At 40.5% G+C, this 19251-nt stretch overlaps 1 protein-coding gene across 1 annotated transcript in view; it reads left to right on the top strand.

The window, feature by feature from the left end:
• The window catches only part of SLC17A6 (solute carrier family 17 member 6), a 76010-nt gene extending 62807 nt beyond the window's left edge, over nt 1-13203 (top strand). Inside the window, exons 7-12 of the mRNA XM_089521348.1 lie at nt 1677-1819; nt 2350-2499; nt 7932-8064; nt 9047-9157; nt 9438-9565; nt 10792-13203. Of these exons, the coding sequence (XP_089377474.1) occupies nt 1677-1819; nt 2350-2499; nt 7932-8064; nt 9047-9157; nt 9438-9565; nt 10792-11127 (1001 nt within the window). The 3' untranslated portion in view covers nt 11128-13203. The remainder of the gene's footprint in view (nt 1-1676; nt 1820-2349; nt 2500-7931; nt 8065-9046; nt 9158-9437; nt 9566-10791) is intronic.
• Nucleotides 13204-19251: the final 6048 nt, after the last annotated feature.

Below are 19251 nucleotides of genomic sequence, written 5' to 3'. Positions count from 1 at the left end.
CTTGCTATGAAAAGAGATGCACAACCTCCAAATTAGCACAGAAGTGTATGACACTGTCAGACAGAGTGCCACCACTCAGCTCTGATGAAATGAATATTTTTAGCACAGTGAAATCTCTCAAGGTGGGGAAAATGTTTAATTTATAATTAGTGGAGTGAAGGCAAAATAGTTCACTGTGTTTTAGAACATGCCTTTCTCTTTGTATTGTGAAGGGAAGAAAGCAGGAAGTAGGAGAGAAGAGACAGAGAATGGTGTGAGTGGTAGGGTGCAAGAAAAAGGTAGAGGTGGATTGCAAGCGCTCAAGGTGAGGGAAGAGAAGGAGTAGAAGGGAAGGGAGAGCAGTGAGGAAAGGGAAGAGAAAGGAAAGGAGGAAGGGGAGGATAAGATGTGCAGTGACAAGATGCAAGGATACATTTTAAGGATGTCATATGAAGCAAGGGAGGAAGTAGAAGAGAAGAGAGAGTGAGGCCTGCAAGTGACTGAAAGAAACAGGGGAGGGATGCACAGTGAGAGTGCAATGTGAGGGAAGAAGCAGCAAGGAAGAGAAAATGATCAGTGTGAGTGGTGGAGTGTAAGAAGCAAGAGAGAATTATATTGTGGAGGTGTGAAGTGAGGCAAAGGAGGGGGTTAGAGGAACATGAGGGTGAGTTGTGTGGGTGGTAGAGAGAGAGCAAGGGAGGGGGCTTTAAAGTAGGTTTGCCAAGAGGAAGTGGTGGACCAAGGTCACATTCCATAATAAAGTACATATTGGAACTTGTCCCTCCTGTTCCAAGTCCAGCACATTAAATATTACTCTATATTGGTTCTCTCAGATGAGTTGTAACTGTAAAAAATGGTGCAATGGTTGAAACATAGTAGAAGAAAAATGCATCAATTAATGTTCTGAATTTGCACAATTAGAAAAATTATATGCCTAGATCTGAGGAGGTGGGATATGGCGACCCTCCTTTGGTCATGCTTCCTGCCTTGGTCCCATCTGGTGTAACCAGGGCAAGAATGACAGGGGCAGTGAGGCCAATGCACCACCCACCTCTTTGTTTGTTCCAAAACTGAAAAATTGAGCCAGAGTGTGTGGTTAACATTAACAGCCCATGGGAGTAGAGAAGGATCTCTAGTCCCCCTCTCCCCAAGAGCATTTGATCTCTCTTGACGTTATCATAATCAGGAGAACATGCATGCATGCATGAGAAGGTGTGTGTGTGTGTGTGGAGTGCCAGCAGCAGCACGTAGCCCTTAGCTACTAAGAATTCTAGAGCACTTGTTCCAATTTCACCATGGACAATCCCTCTTTAAGAACATAGTGAGGTCATTGTATAGTGCCTCAGGCCTATAGTAGCAGATTTCATATGTCATCAAAAAGTGCCATTGCATTAGCCATTTATTCTGATATTATTGTATTTTTTACTAGCAGGGATAGGAACAAGTGCTTCTGGATCTTCTGTGCAAAAGCAACTTGCTTCGTTTTGAGCAGTCTGCACTTTGACCTGTGACATTTGCTGCTCTGCCTCTTGGGCTGGCACAGTACATAAGGATGATAGTAATCTTTTGAGGTGAACTCTATAAGAAAAGGCAACATAAAAGTCAAATAACACCCCAGTGAAATGTTTGTTTCTTGTGTGATCTTTCTTCAGAATATTTGAGTGTAAATTCATTTTTTTTCTTTATATATTTGACAGGGAGCTTTGGCATTTTCTGGTACATGTTTTGGCTTTTGGTTTCATATGAGAGCCCTGCAAAGCATCCAACAATTTCAGATGAAGAACGCAGATATATAGAAGAGAGTATTGGAGAGAGTGCCAATCTTTTAGGAGCAATGGAAGTAAGGACTGTACCACTGTGTATGTTTTAGTTTCTTGACACCCAGAAAAAAATATATGAAATTAGAGCTTCAGTTCCAGGGAGTTGAAAATAAATGTTGGTACAGAAGCATGTTTTGGACTATGTGCTATCTAAATCCTTTTCCATCTTGAAAAGGTGGGGGGAAAGATGTCTGTAAGCCTCAAGTTCCTCAGTGAACTATAAGAAGTACAGGCAGTAACGTGAAGTCTAATCCTTTAAAAAGTACTGAAACTAATAATATAATTATAATTTGTATGAGTGAAATAGAAAATACAGGATTTTGAATCTATTTTCATGGTGTGCCCTATAAATGTGTCCACTATTTTGTGTTCTTCTGCCACATCCTGGTTTTCCAAATACTTATGTACTTTCAACTTGTTCTTACATATGCAAGTGGAACAATCTAGATGAGCAAGTGTGCACAGCCAGAACTGTTTGCTGACTCAACACCTGAGATCAGTAATTTAAAAATGCATGAAAGCCAATGAAACAATGTTTCCTTTGTTTCAGAAATACAAGACTCCATGGAGAAAATTTTTTACTTCTATGCCCGTCTATGCAATAATTGTTGCAAACTTCTGTCGAAGTTGGACTTTCTACCTGCTGCTTATTAGTCAGCCAGCTTACTTTGAAGAGGTGTTTGGATTTGAAATAAGCAAGGTATTTAAACAATAAGGCAATTGGAGTTGGCTAATTGTGACACTTTACACATAAACGCCAGTGGCTTCCATGAGAGGTTGCATTGGATATGATCTGGATGTTACTTCAGCTGTTATTTGTTTGCTTGTTTTTATCTTTATTGATATCCCATGTTTTCCACAAGACTGGGATTCAAGATGTATTAATATGATTATAATATTAAAAACTTCAATTTTACAAGCTTGTCTAAAGAAGAAAGTTTTCTGCCTACCGCTAGAATGACAGCAAGGAGGGGGGCACTCTAGTCTACCTAAGATGTGGGTTGCAAAATCTAGAGGCAGCCACTGAGAAGGCCCTATCTCATGTTCCCACATGCCTATGAAAGAAGGCTCTTGTTCAGGGATCTATCCATGGTGCTGAAATTGAGCCCTAAGATAAAAAACAGTGGAAATTAATTACATCTTGTTTGGAAGCCACTGACTCCACTGAAATAGTCATGCCGGCTATTAACCACATTACTCATTTATCTGAGAATAGTCAGAAAACAGTTTTGTAGAGCACAGATGCAGTTTATAGAATACTTTCCCAAATGACTCGAGAATGAAAAGCTAGAGGGAACAATCAGGGTGGATCCCAATATTCCCTTTGTTATCCCCTCAACACTTTATTTTACATCCCCAGTGTCTTGAGGAAATGACCAGTAATTCCACTTCATTTATTTGACACACCTCATGCAAAAACCTTCCTTATTTAAACACCCATGTCATCCAGATGTCCTTTGCAAAATCCACCACTAATTTCACCCTTTTCTTTATGGCTACAAACACCTCAACATCTGCATGGCTAATTTGAATGGAATGGTAGCAAATCAGATGTAAAGATACACACACCAACACACACATATGGATTTGGACATAGGCATTACTTCCTGCTTGAACAAGTCATGGTTCAATAACATGTGGAATGTGGTAGAAATGCTGCTGATCATACTGGACCAGGAAGGGGTGGCCTTATAGGAAACACTGGCAATCATAATAGCAAGTACATATATATACTGCTTATCAGTGAACTAGCACTCCCTAAGAGGTTTACAATGTGTAAGCCAACAAGATGGGTACTGATTTTGGGGGCCGTTCAGACTACCTTTTAGCCCAAATCTCAAACCAGATTAAAAGTGGAAGTTCTCCGGTTTTTACACATCAGGATTGGGATTTTGCACACTGCATCTAGGGCAAATCCCCCTCAAAGTGGGTTTTCTGAAAGCATTTTGCCCCTGTTTCTTTTGAGAAAATCTGCTTCTTCCAGGGTGCCAGCAAATGTGAACTTGGCCCCAGTCATGATTGGGTCAAGTTTAGGGGAAGGGCTAAAGGTCAGAGGGTGGGCAGTGGGTGGGACATGCCCCCTCTCTCGCACTGGTCGCTTTGCAAGTGGCATTTTTAAAAAATCATTTGTGTGTATGTGTATGTGACAGAATATGCAAATGCTTGTGCTACATATGTTTCCCTTTCAAATTTGGCAAATTGATACAATGTGTGAATGCTTTTGCTACATATGTGTATGTAAGGAGAGATGGCATTACGGGGTGACAATCGGAGGGAAAGCAAGAAAGAGGATGCAGAGAGAAAGGGAGGAGAGAGATGGCATTACAGACTGGCAATCAGAGGGAAAACAAGAAAGAAGATGCAGAGAGAAAGGAAGGAGAGAGAGGGCACTACGGGTTGGCAATCGGAGGGAAAGCAAGAAAGAGGATGCAGAGAGAAAGGAAGGAGAGAGATGACATTATGGGCTGGCAGTCAGAGGAAAAGCAAGAAAGAGGATGCAGAGAGAAAGGAGGGAGAGAGATGGCATTACAGGGTGGCAATCAGAGGGAAAGCAAGAAAGAGGATGCAGAGAGAAAAGGCGGAGAGAGATGTCATGCGCTGGCAATCGGAGGGAAAGCAAGAAAGAGGATGCAGAGAGAAAGGGAGGAGAGAGATGGTATTATGGGCTGGCAATTGGAGAGAAAGATTGGCAAGAAAGAGAATGCAGAGAGAAGGGAATCTGAGGCCCCATTCCCACTGGCTTATAACACGGATCAAGACTTGAATTATGGGGGCATTGTTCCCATTTGAGTGCGCATTCGATCCTCATTGCGCCGATTTCGTTCTCATTGGAATTCAGATCTTATCCCCATGTAATCGATTTTTCCTGGAAAATCCTAAATCAGTGGCGGATAAACTGGATTAATTTGACTGTATTTTTTGGAGGTTTTTCCTGCACCTCCCGAGTCTGATTTGGGGCAAATGAGTGGGAACGACAAGAGGGTCTGATTCGGAAACTTGGGGATAGGAGGAGCAGTGCTCAAGGGGCTGGCCTGGAGGTGTCACCCACTTGTTCTCTTTCCTGCATTACCGGCGCTAGTTTCTCCCATTCGCATAGCCTTTCCCCTGGTGGATTGGGAAGCAGGGTAAGGCGATTGCATGTGTAGACAAATTAATTTTTTAAAAAATTAAGTTTTCGATTGCCTAGGCGCTCAGTTGGGTGTCCAAACATAGCAAATTGCTACACTGACCTCCAAATGCAGTAAACACATTACACCCCCCTGCAACCTCCTCCCTGCTCCACATTTATAGATCGACATGTGAGGAGAGCCATTGAACACCATTTTAAACTATTTCCCCCCTTTTTTTACATGCCTGCTCGATTTCCCCCCCCCCCAGACAGCCCAGGGAGCAATGGGGGAGACAAAGGGACTTGGGGGAATAGAGGTTCCTTTCCCTTTTCCCAGAGGGACTCTGGGAAGACACAGGAGGGCCTGGGAGGGAAAGGGACTTGGGGGAATAGAGGCTCCTTTCCCTTTTCCCAGAGGGACTCTGGGAAGACACAGGAGAGCCTGGGAGGGAAAGGGACATGGGGGGAATAGAGGCTCCTTCCCCTTTCCCAGAGAGGAAAAGCACCTAAGCGATTGATTGGCCGTGAGGTCAAGCACTTAGGCATTTGATTGACAGCTGCTTTAAAAAAAGAGGTTCCGGAAGGGCAATGGGAACAGAGAGCAAAAAAGTCCGCTTCAAATTACAAGCCAGAAAATTTCAATGGGAATGAGAACATGGGTCAAAAAAACCCAAGTCTGTTTGCACCCTTTCATAATGGGAACGAGGGACCAGATTCAAATACAACTTGGAAAAAAAATCCAAGTCAGAATCGCAGCAATATAAGCCGCTTTTTTTGCCCAGTGGGAATGGGGCCTGAAACAACCCGAAGGCACACACCACATGCATGGAGGTTTTTATATTTGACAAGTTGATAGAATATGTGAACACTGCCACCAGTTTTTTTTAAAAGGAGGGGGGAAAGCACCCATTCCATTGCCCAATGGTTGTAGGGCATGTCACCTTTGACGAAAGCGGAAGTGAATTTGATTGACAACAAAGGAGGCTCCATTTTAAAGCAGTACTGCAAATGTGAAGTTCAGCAGGGCAAATTACAGCAATCAAGTTAAAGGGTAGTTGGAACTTCTTTCCAGGGAGATTCGGTACTGGCTTACAGAAATTGACCCAGTTCTACCCAGGGCAAATTTCCCAGTGACAATGGAGCCTTACTGACCTACAAAAGGATGAAAGGCTGTATTGATCCCTGAGTCCTCCAGGATCAAATTTACAATGTTGTGGCTGCAGGACCAGCATTTAATTACTGTGCCAACAGGGCTCTAAGACTTATACAGATAATTGAGGCTACATCCATACTGCAGAAATAATCCAGGTTGGCACCACTTTAACTGCCATGGCTCAATGTTATGGAATCCTAGGATTTGTCATTTTATGAGATATTTAGCCTTCTCTGTCAGAGAGCTCTGGTGTCACAATGGTTAAATGCCAGTACTGCAGCCACAAGGTTGTGAGTTCAATCCCAGGCAGGCTCCAGGGTCCACTCAGCCTTACATCCTTTCATAGGCGCATTACAGACCGCCCTAAAGCGGGCGGTCTGCCGCCGCTGCCATTAGCTATGCCGAGAAGCCCCGGCAGCCAGACCGCGAAGCTTCCCAGCGCAGCTAAAAAGGAGCGCCGAAATGGCGCTCCTTTTTGGCCCCCGGAGGTGGCGCAACGAGGCGCGAGGTGCGCACTCACGGCGTCACTTCCGCCGCGCCACATCCGGACGCTGTGCATCCGAGACGTAAATATGGCGGCACCCATGTGGATGGGCGCAGCCATTTACTATGCACTCCGCGCATCCTAGGAACAGGGCCGGTTAGGAAGGTGAGACCCTTCCTAACCCTAGCATGCCCCTTCCTAACCCTAGGACGCACGGAGCGCGTAGTAAATGGTGGTGTGTAACGCGCCATAGGTTGGTAAAATGAGTACCCAGCTTGTCAGGAGCAATTGGCTTACACATTGTAAACCATTTGGAGAGTGCTAGTTCAGTGAAAAGCAGTGTAGAAATGTACTTGTTATTGGAATTGCTATTGCCCCAACAAACTACAATTCCCAGAATTCCATAGCATTAAGTCATGGCCATTGAAGTAGTGTCAACCTGGATTATTTCTTCTATGAGGATGCAACCTAAATCACAAAGCCTTTTTCAGGTTAACAGTACATTGATCAACACTGGTAGCCATACTGAGTTAGCTTTTCAGTTTCCCACACTGCTCCAAACCAAACAGCATACTGAAGGAACATTTTTTTTCAATCATTTGGGGTACTTCCCCAGAAATATTTTGTATAATGGGTGATTTTGTTTTGCTTTGAAGGACTAGGGATGGATGACATTCTTGTGTGGAGAGGACTATTGTCTATAGGCAGAGATGCTTAATGAACCCCAAAGCCACCCAAACATTTTCTTTCACATCTAGATCATGGAAAAAGATCCCGAGACATGCAAAAACATGTAAAAATTCTCTCACTCCCACAGGCACCTCAGAACCCCATAGTACCCCCCAAATACTTCTGTTTTCCTTTGAAGTACCTCTCATGATGGTGACAAGAACTAACACAGTTTTTAAGAATGAGCTTTGGATTTTGGCCCCCAGACACTTTCCAAGGCACCTTGAATCCAATTTAGAGAGAAAGGTAGGGTATAGGTATGACATGGCAAATATTTCCCAACCCTGACTTAGCAGTGCAGGTCAGATAACATGGCACATCCAACTTTGTTCTTCACCCTTTTCTTCACCTGAGGGAGCTGCATTAGTGTCACCTGGGCTGGCCTTGGATCAGTTTAGCAATTTAGCTATCTAAAAGAAGTTGTTTACACACAAAAATGAATGTTATATTATTATGGACTGTTTGCAGATTTATTCACAAACACACCAAAGCCAAATTCCTATCTTCCCACACTGGTGCTATCAAGATGTTACCTCTTTAAAAGCTTTCCTGAGTTTACAGGAAACTCATCCATGGTTTAGCTGCTGATCTCTTCCCCCTGCTCTAAAATAACCAGTAAGTAGAATTGATTAGAAATGTTTCTTATTCTAAATTTAGGTGGGAATGTTGTCCGCTGTGCCACATTTAGTGATGACTATCATTGTGCCCATTGGAGGACAAATTGCAGACTTTCTAAGAAGCAGGCAAATTCTTTCAACCACTACTGTTCGGAAAATAATGAACTGTGGAGGTAAGCCATTGCATGTTATGAAAACGCATGTTAAGCACTTTATAGTGTAAAATGCTGAAATAACAGTCATTGAGACCTGTCCAAGAGCCACACAGCACTGCCTTTGCTTATAGTTACTGCAGGGAAATTGTGGGTTTATATAGCTAAACTGAACAACCCGGCTTGGTTCATACAGTGTGCCTCCAAGGAACCTTAGGAAATACTCTCTTTGCACAAACATTCTGGATTACTATGACAGTCAATTGAAGGCCTGACACTAGAAATTCAGATCTGTGGTTTGGTTGGAAAATTAGGAGTCACTCTGTTGTAGTGTCCACTCTGTTGGGCACCACTGCAAAGAAGTTTTGTGTTGCCTACCTGCTTTCACAAGCAGCAACCTTAGCATATTATGAGGCAAGTTGCCAGGTCCTTTCTTGTAAAGTCAGTCTATTTCCATTATTCAGGTATTATAGGAAAGATACATACTGCTATGAAAAATATATTTTGTTGTATTTATACACAACACGATAAGATACGATGTGATAAAATGTAATATTGTAAGACAAAATATCTTTCACAAAACAACACCTCTCCTTGCCACAAAACTTGAGCAAAGTGAATTTCTAAGAAAATGTAGAGCCAAGAAATGGAAAAACAACTACAATTTTAGAAATATAGACAGATATTTATTTTAATTATTTTTCTGTTTTTGAGTATAAACATGAAACTAAAAAGGAATCAAAGAATAAAGCAGAAGTATTAAAATAAATAAATACATAAATATGGTGTCTCCCATCCCAGTGAGAAGGGCCATAGCAGGCACATGTTACTAAAGGTCCCATATCTCTAAAACCCTAAAATGTACCAACTGTAATTTTGCATTTCATCATCACCTTTCTTAATAAGAAGGAATGTATCTATCTATCTGCCTGCCTGTCTAGACTTTCAATAGATAGTGAAGGGTAGTAAGCAAATTTAACACTTTTTAAAAAACATTCCCTAGGTTTTGGAATGGAAGCAACTCTTCTCTTGGTGGTTGGATATTCTCATAGCAGAGGTGTGGCCATTTCCTTCTTAGTGCTTGCTGTGGGTTTCAGTGGATTTGCTATATCTGGTAAGTTAACATTTTTTTAATTAACAGCACTATTTCATCACAGTAAACAAATAAGGGGCTAAATAAGGATATGCTTGCAAGATTTTCTGTGACCAGTGTATGAAGGGGAAAAAAATCTTTATTTGTATCAGTAAATACCAAATATCAGTATAAATAAATAAATAAATAAATAAATAAATAATCAGTAAAAAAAAAGGAATCAGTAAAAAAAATTTAAAAAACTTAAGCAACACACCATCTTCTCAGTGGAGTGGTTTGTAAACATGTTTTTATGTTGCAGGATTCAATGTTAACCACTTAGATATTGCCCCAAGATATGCCAGTATCTTAATGGGGATCTCAAATGGAGTTGGTACATTGTCTGGAATGGTGTGTCCTATAATTGTTGGAGCAATGACAAAGAACAAGGCAAGTTTCATCAAATTACGGTTTTCAGATAGCTGGAATCAACTCAGAAAAAATTAAGAATGAATACTTAACCTGTCAAACTACATTGCTGTGCCAATGAACAGAATGAGTTCACATTATGACTAGTAACTTTTTCATAATAGTAAGATAATTCCATTCTGGAAAAAGAGGTGGGAGATAAATATAAGCCTATCACTTTTCACGGATGGATGTGTAAATCAGTGGTAGGCAATTGTGGTCTTCCAGATAACTTTGGATTGCAGTTCCCATAATTTTTCACCTTTTCCATGCTTGCTAGGACTGCTGGGAGTTGTAGGCTGAAAACTATGGAGGGTATAGTTGACTATGACTCACACAAACATTGGCCCTATCCTGTTATAATATTTCATAAAACAGTTTCTGTAGATTTCCTTACTATCTTTATTGCTTAAATTGCATTTTCCTCCAGCTCACTCAGCTAGAAAAAATTCCTTCACAAAGTTCCAAGAGAAGAAATAGTAACAGTTTGTAGAATGTGGCTCGGGACAGAAGGGCCAAAAGCAACATGCCACCACTGATACTAGGATTCAGCAGCATGCAGGAACCACACACTCCCGAATCCTAGTGTGTAACACTGGCGGCATCATGGCAGTGTCCTGTCCACATGTGCGCCACCATGATGATGTAAGTGACGTGCAGCTTACAGGAGTCGCTGAGCGTTGCTTACATCACTGGTGCACCAATAGCGCACTCATGACTAGCGCTGGGCGCCTTAAAAACAACCTGTTTTTTCTGGGTTCTTTTTACTGTGGAGGATTGCCGTGCGGTTTGCCTGCTGTGGTGTCCCTTTGGAGTTAAAATGGACGCCTCCAGCCTGGCCTTTTGGAGTGGTATGTACTGCGCCTAAGACTGCATTCTACTGTTGAAGAAGAAGCAGTGACAGGTTAAATGTGACCTTTGACATGTTGTTAACAGAAACAAGTCAACTTTAGTGCTAATTTTAAATATAGTTATAGCTATATGTTCTACAATAGAAATGGACAGCTGTAGACCTTCAGATATTTTTGTTCTGCAATTAATATCAGTCTTGCCTAATACAACCAAAGCTGATGGTTGATAGAAGCTGAAGTCCACAAACAGTTGAAAGGTCACATATGCCTCTTCAGCCCTGATATATATTTTAAAAATTGTTTAAGTTTAGAAGAGACTCTTAGAGCCATTCTGATTTTTTTTTCTTTGTTTCATAGACACGTGAAGAGTGGCAATATGTCTTCCTTATTGCTGCTTTGGTTCATTATGGTGGAGTCATATTCTATGGCATATTTGCTTCAGGAGAGAAACAGCCCTGGGCAGACCCAGAACAGACAAGTGAAGAGAAATGTGGCTTCATTCATGAAGATGAACTTGATGAAGAAACAGGGGACATTACTCAGAATTATGTAAATTATGGTACCACTAAATCTTACGGTGCTATGACCCAGGTCAATGGTGGTTGGCCGAACGGCTGGGAAAAGAAAGAAGAATTTGTACAAGAAGAAGCACAAGACTCATATAGCTATAAGGAAGGAGAAGATTATTCATAACAGCCTATATTGGATATATTTTGTAGTGTTTGTGATTTATTCATTGTGATTGTTTGCACCCCCAACACACACACAAAAGTGGTATAAACATGTAAACGCATATCAGACAAGACAGTCTTACTGTAAAAAAAATTAAAAAGCATTCAAGTGCAATCTGTATGAGTTTGTGACATCTCATCACCTCCATTTGGGTGTCTCCATTCTATAGAGTTTTAAGGGTTATCTGGTCAAAATTGCAAACAAAACAAGGTACTTGCAGTATAAATGAGTTGAAAGCTCATAACTAAGGTTTAAAGCACAACTACCAATGAAGTTGGAACATCAGCTATTCTGTTTAGAAAGCCAAATCTACTTGATTGTTTAAAAATGCACTTACATATTTGTTACACTGTATTGAATGAGGTCATAAAATTGATTGTGTGAAGTTATCCATGTTTACTTGGTACAATGTAAGCCAATGTACGGTTGGTTGGTCAATGACCAGGATTTCTTAGAGAATAAGGCTTCTGTTTTACACTCCCAATCCAATTCCCTTTTGAGAGAGTTGAACTGGGACTTTCTAGAACAATTTAAGATATAATGTATAGTTATTGTGATTATATGCTGCAGGCTACTCTGTGATAGATGAATTAACTGGTTTTTACTGAATGTTTTAAGGCACAAATACTTTATTTCTATTATTTGCAGACTCATACTGTTACTGTATGTGTCATGTCCTTCCCTACATATACCAGCCAGTATAAAATCACATTTAGTCTGACCTACCGTACAAAATGTTAAATAACTTACCCAAAAAGGAAAAAAAATATCGGTGTACTCATACCCTGAAGAAAATTACTGGCCATTAGTTTCATTATAAAGAAAGCATCGCTCAAACAGATCCAAAGAAAAATATCCCACAAAAAATTAGTAGCCCTTGAACAGACTGGATGTATTTCTTTTGAAGCCTGTTATGAATTAAATGCAGGAAAGGAGAAAGAAATGAGCTATTTGTTTAATTTTGAATAGTTTTTTTGTTAAATATTTTCTGATGCTGTGCCACAATTCTATAAATAAAGTAATAGTTTATTGAAGATACTGTATAATTATAGAAAATAGTACTATTTTAAAGATTTCTGAATTTTAAAAAGTGTATTTGTCTTTCAAATAAATAGAAATTATAATGGACACTGAATATGAGCAACAATCTTCATGGTGAGCCAAAAGTGGCATATAACCAGGGCTAGGTGTAGGAAGAGGATAAATTATAAATGCTCAAGTGCAATTTGGATCCATCCAGATCAGTGAAAGCCACTGGTACCAGGGGTCAGTGGACTGCAGTTTTTGCTTTGGTAAAGAATTCCCCACACTGAGCATGTAAGGCCTCTATTTGCTGCAATGAAAGGGCAGCTTGGAGCATGGTCATTCTACTATGTGGGTGGACCTGCTGTCCGCATAGGAGTGAATCTGGAAGCCTGAAAAAAATAGGAACTCTGTGTTTTTTAAGCATAATTGAACAAGAATTGTAATGTTAGTGTACCAAGCAATAAGTGCCATGCACTCCTAAGTGCATGCTCTTTTAATCTCTTTGTTACTGTTACTACTGAGCTTGTTCTAGATCCGTGGGACAGTTGGGATAATAAATATTTCAAAATGCAAAACACACCAGACCAGTTAACAGTGAACTTCTTTATGATATCAAACCATTTAATGCTCTAACAAGTATCCATTTCCCAACTCTAATGAAACAACTATCATTGTATGTTAAAGAGCCATTCTGGGGTTTTTGATCTGCTCCTTGTATTGTGCTAGTATTTTAAGGCCCTGCTACTGCAATAAACAACTCATCATGGGTTGTTGTTATTTTTCTTTTCTTTTTCTTTCTCTTCTTCTTCTTCATTTATTAAACAATAATGAACTTAATTAAGTGAACCATACTTTGACCTGGAGAAACAAATCAATTATATATTTTGCTTTGTGCCTCAAAGTGATGTAAAATGTGGCCATAGCTTTTGCTGTGAAAAGATGTGGACTGTGTCACTTTTGTTGCTGCAAAAAAAGAAGTGTTAATAAATGCTCTATTTATCCTTTTATATATACAAAAGCATTTATGTGATTTCTTCAGAAATGTTCTATGTTAACCAGCTCTCCTGCCAGTTTGCAATAATCTCTCACCAGTTCACACAATGACCCAGATGCTGATGACTGATGCAAATCTCCTTGGCCCACAGCTAGACAACACTGTTTTAAAATAGAGAAGTGCCCATTCCTCCTCAGCTCATCACAGTGCTGTAATGAAAGTTTAGCAAGCTGATGACAGAAGTATGATTTGCTAGATGAAACAATATCTTCTTACATCATGTGTAAGTCTTAATGACTTTTCCACCATAACACGAAATGAGACAGCCATCTAAGACAGTAGATGCAAGAGCAGGGAGGAAATAGTAGCACATCTTAGTTGTTCCTGCTGAATCTTTCCCCTCTCCTAGAAATTTCCTCCTTTATGAAATCTAATCTACTGATGGAAAATAGACACAATAACTGGATAAAATCACCAGCTTTCGGAAAAAAATATATCATTCAGTACCATCTGCTGGAAAACAAACACTGTTCTGACTTTGAAATTCCCAGATCTTAATGGATTTCTGTGAGAAATGGAATGTTGAACTACATCTGGCTGCAGATCAAGACAATGGGACTCTTATTATGCATTTTTCAGTGACAAAATAGATCTACGGATGGCACTTGGTTTAATGTAGAGGTGGAAGACTTTTGATCCTTCAGATAGTTAGGACTACAACTCTCACAATCCCCTATTATTGGCCAGATTAACTAGGCCTGATGGGAATTGTAGGCCAGAACATCTGGAAGGCCAAATATTCCACACCACGGTATAGTTCTTAGAGAGTATGCTATTTGCTCACTAATTCCCCATATTTTTAAATATATATATATTAGTTTATGTTGAAATGAGCATAGATTTTGTAGGTGCTTTTGCATATTCCAGAACTTGGAGCGATGAATTGTAAAAATACAGTCAATTCCAAGGGGGACATTTTTTACATCTGGTGGAGGAGAAAAATTCTCAGAGGTGACAGACATAAAAGGAATACCAGCCACAAAAGAATATCTGTAGATCAGAATGAATGCTGTTTCAGTGGGAAATAAAGAACAGGAGCAAATGCTGTTTGTGAAGAAAATGTCACAGATGAAAGCTGCCATATTTGAAAGATGAAATCACCATTTCAAGTCACTGACATAGAGAGATAAAAAAAAAAAGTCTGTTCTTTTTTGGCTTAGCCTTAAAAGAATTGGGAGAAAATATTACCATTATTAACTGCTGCTATTAACTACTTCACCATGGAGGTTTTGTATTTTTTTTTTTATTTCTCATAAAGATATAGAATCATAGAGTTAAAAGAGACCCCAAGCGCCATCCAATTCAACCCTCTGTCATGCAGGAATCCACAATCAAAGCAGCCCTGACAGATGGCCATCCAGCCTCTATTTAAAAATCTCCAGAGAAGGAGACTCTACCACACTCCAAGGCAGCATACTCTACTGTCAAACAGCTTTTAATGTCAGGAAGTTATTCTGAATGTTGAGGTAGAATCTCTTTCCCTGTAGTTTGAATCCATTGCTCAGTGTCCTAGTCTCTGGAGCAGCAGCAAACAAACTTGCTCCATCCTCAATATGACATCCCTACAAATAATTAAACAGGGCTATCCTATCACATCTTAATCATCTCTTCTCCAGTGTAAACATACCCAGTTCCCTAAGTCACTCCTCATACGGTATGGTTTTCAGACCCTTCACCATTTTGGTCGTCCTCCTCTGGACACGCTCCAGTTTATCAACATCTTTTTTGAATTGGACACAATATTCCAGGTGGGGCCTGACCAAAGCAGAATAGAATGGCACTATTACTTCTTTTGATCTAGATACTATACTTCTATTGATTCAGCCTAGAATCACATTGGCCTTTTTAGCTGCCAGATCACATTGTTGTTTACATGCTTAATCTGTGGTCTACTAGGATTTCTAGAGCCCTTTCACATGTAGTCTTGTTAAGCCAGATGTTCCCCATCCTATATTTGTGCATTTCATTTATACTCTCTCTAAGTGTCATATCATAATTTTTATATATTGAAATTCATTTTGTTAGTTTTGGCCCAGCTTTCTAGTCTATTAAGATCATTTTGAATTTTGATCCTGTCCCCTGAGGTATTAGCAGTTCCTCCTAATTTGGTGTCATCTGTAAAATTGATAAATTTGATAAGCATGCCCTCTTTCTTTCATCCAAGTCATTGAATAGCACTGGACCCTGGATAGAACCCTGCAGCACCCTACTGGTTATTTCTCTCCAGGATGAAAAGGAGCTATTGCTGAGGTCCATTTGGGTTTCTCCATTCGACCAATTACAAATCCATCTAACAGTTGTATTGTCTAGCCTACATTTTACTAGCTTGTTTGCAAGAATATCATGGGGACCTTGTCAAAAGCCTTACTGAAATCATGATATACTACATCCACAGCATTCCCTTTATTTACTAAACTGGTAATTTTTATCAAAAAGGGAGATAAGATTAGTTTGGCATGACTTCTTTTTGAGAAATCCATATTGACTTTTTGTAATTATAGCATTCCCTCCTAAATGCATACAGATTCTTTGTTTAATGAGCTGCTCTAGAATCTTTCCTGGTATTGATGTCACGTGGTAATTGTCTGGTTCCTCTTGTTTTCTGTTTTTGAAGATGAGGACAACATTTGCCTTCCTCCAGTCTATGAGATATCTCCTGTTCTCCAAGAACTCTCAAAGATAATTGACAGTGGCTCTGAAATTATTTCTGCTAATTTTTTAAACAGTCTTGGATGTAATTCATCTGACTCTGGAGATCTGTATTCATTTAGATTAACCAGGTATTCCTGTACTATCTCTTGACTTATTCTGTTTTCCATCATTGTGTCCTCTGCTCCATTTTCCTCATGTATAGCACCCTTTTCTCCATGCAGTGGCCCTACCATTTCCTTCTTCCTTTTGCTATGCTATGTTGTTCTTAATCTCTCTAGCAAGCCTGTGCTCATTCTGCTCTTTAGCTTTTCTGACTTTACCCTTACACATGCTATCTATTTGTTTGAATTCCTCCTTGGTGATTTCCCCCTTTTCCTAGTTCTTATATATGTCCTCTGTAAATCTTAGCTCAGTTGAAAGTTCTTTAATCATCTACCCTGGTTTCTTAAGACACCTCCCATTTTTGCTTCTTTTTGGAAATTGTGCCAACAGTATCTCTCTGTTGAGAAACTCCCATCCATTCTGAACTCCTTTCTCTTTTAGTATTCCTAATCATGAGATCACGTCCAGTTTTTTCCCTAATCAGCTTTCCTAAAGTCTAGAATGTATGTCGGACTATACTTGGGTTCTTCTTTCCACTGTATAACAAACTCCAGGAGAATGTGATCCTGCCACTTTCACCCCATTGACCAGGTCATCCCTGTTGGTTAGGGATCTAAATGTAAAATAGTTGATCCTGTCGTTGCCTCTTCCACCTTTTGGACAATGAAATTGTCTGCCAGGCAAGTGAAGAATTTACTGGATTTTAAACTTTTGGCTGAGTTTGACTTGCAGAAAATATCAGGATACTGTACTTGAAGTCACCCATCATTACTACATCTCTCCTTTCTGAGTGTTTGGTCATCTGTTCTAGAAAGACAACATCCAATTCCTCAGTCTGACTTGGGGGTCTATAGTAGACCCCACAATAATATCTCTGTTGTTTCTTTCCCCTTTCATTTTTATTCAGATGCTCTCTGCCTGGTTTCCAGGATTTAAGTCCAGGATCTCTTCACAGGTATAAATGTCCCTGACATATAATGCTCTTCTTCTGACTTTCCTGTTTGGCCTGTTTCTCCTAAAAAGATTATATCCCATATTGCTACATTCCAATCAAGATACACATCCCACCAGGTTTCAATGATGCCTATTATATCCTATTTGCTTTGCTGTGCTAGGGATTCAAGTTCATCCTGTTGATTTCTCATGCTCTGTGCATTAGTGTAGAGACAGCTAAGATCATTTGTCATCCCTCCCTTGCTGTCTATGTAATGTTTTTCCCTCTCACTGTTGGGTCCTCTCTCTATAACTGTTTGGTTACTGTCTCCAGCCCTTGAGGAACTCCTGCCCTCCAGAATACTGTCTCCTTCCCCTGCATAACTCAGTTTAAAGCCTTCCTGATCAAATGTTTGAGACTATTGGCAAACAGTTTTCTGCCAGCTGTTGTGAGATGCAACCCATCCCTTGCCAGAAGTCCCCCTCCTGAAGCTGCATGGTCAAAGAATCCACGGTCAAAGAATCCAAATTGTTCTTGGCAGCACCATCTGTGGGGCCTGTTGTTCACCTCTGCTATTTTCCTCTCCCTTCTTGGACCATGACTTTCAACTGGGAGAAGAGATGAGATGACAACCTGTGCATGTAGTTCTTTCAGCTTCCTACCCAGAGCCTCATAAACCTTACGATATTTGGAAGGCTGTGCCTTGCAGTGTCATTGGTTCCCATGTGAACCAAAAGGAAGGGGTAACAGTCAGTAGGCTTGACAAATCTTGTCAGCCTCACTGTCACATCATGGACTTTTGCTCCAGGGAGACAACACACCTCCCGAAACATCTTATCAGGGCCACAAACCACTGTTTCTCTACCCCTCAGCAAGAAGTCTCCCATGACCACTAGATACTTCCTCTGAGGTTTAGCAGCAGCTTTGCCATCTGTTGATTCTAACAAGGTCTCTTGCACTTACCCTGAGTACTGGCCCTGCTGCTCTCCCTCATCATTTGTTGGATATTTGTTGTTTTACTTGTTTCTTATGATGTTTTTAATTTGTTGTTTTAACTTCTAGATTGTATGCCATAGGCAGGCTTTTATATATTTTTGATTTTACCTGGTTTTGTACAGCACCGTGTACATTTACGGCGCTTTATAAATAAAGCTAATAATAATAATAATAATAATAATAATAACAACATTCCTGATAAAAGAGAGAGCTTCAAATCGGTTCTGTAGCTGCAAGCACACAGAACAATTGAAGGTTTTCCTAAGTTTCCCCCATCCAGGAAAGTCCATTCCACCTTATCCAGGGAAACCTCTTGCTCCCTATTATGATGAAGTGTACATAGCCAAGCTTCAAGCTCTTGGATTTTCTCTTCCAACAGGGCTGTCAACTTGTACTTGGTGCAGGTGAAATTACCCACATCCCTTGGCAAGTACACAAACATATCACAGCTGTTGCAGGTGATTGCAGCAGCTGCCTCACTGTCTATATTCAGAAGTTTTAAGTAGGCACTGAAATAGGACTCTGGGCTTTCCCCTCAAACTTCTTGTGAAATGCCAACACAAAACACCCTGTTTTCCAAGCCTGTTCGCCAAGCTCTGTCACCAAACTCCAGAGCCTCAGACTGCTGCTATATAGGAAAGCTACTGGCTGCTAGCTACTCCCCCGGTCAAATCTCTGACTCACTTCCTCTGAGCAAAATCCCCACCTCCCTGGGACCAGGTGCTCAGCAAGGGACCTGGGGCTACACTCAATAGTGTACCATTGCATTAGTAATGGTATGTTGTTTTATTGAGTGTATTTTATATGACATTGTAGTTTTAATCTTGTAATTGTTGTTTTTATTGTTGTAATCCCACCTCGATCTGCAGAGAGAGGCAGGAAATATTATTATTATTATTATTATTATTATTATTATTATTATTATTATTATTACAATAGAGTGCGAACAAGCACACAGTCCACATCCCCCAGGCCACCATGGCTGGAGATGTGCATTTGCTGCCCTCTTGAATGAGGCCAGCAGCCAATTAGATGTGGTGTTTCTACAGCACATCAGGGAAGGGTTGGGGGTGGAGCTGAGGCTATTTAAGCCAGCACTGCCCTTCCTTATCCTTTGACTTCAGTGTCGCTGTGTTGGTCACGTTAAGGGCCGGGTAGGAATTTTCTCCCCTTTCCAAGGGTTTTTCGCCTACCAAACACTGTTGTTCAGGGACTTGGAAAACTGGCTTAGGTGTGGATTTAAATAGGTGTCACTGGCTGTTGATGGGGGAGAATTAGTTGTCAGGTGAACACCTATGGCACCCACTTGGGGTAAAGGTTA

Source organism: Sceloporus occidentalis, unplaced genomic scaffold (assembly GCF_023333645.1).
Source record: "Sceloporus occidentalis isolate IW3139 unplaced genomic scaffold, rSceOcc1.0.p SCAF_4, whole genome shotgun sequence".
Lineage (NCBI taxonomy): Eukaryota > Metazoa > Chordata > Lepidosauria > Squamata > Phrynosomatidae > Sceloporus > Sceloporus occidentalis.
Note: the sequence above shows the minus strand (reverse complement) of the source record. Positions and strands in the feature narration are given on the sequence as shown.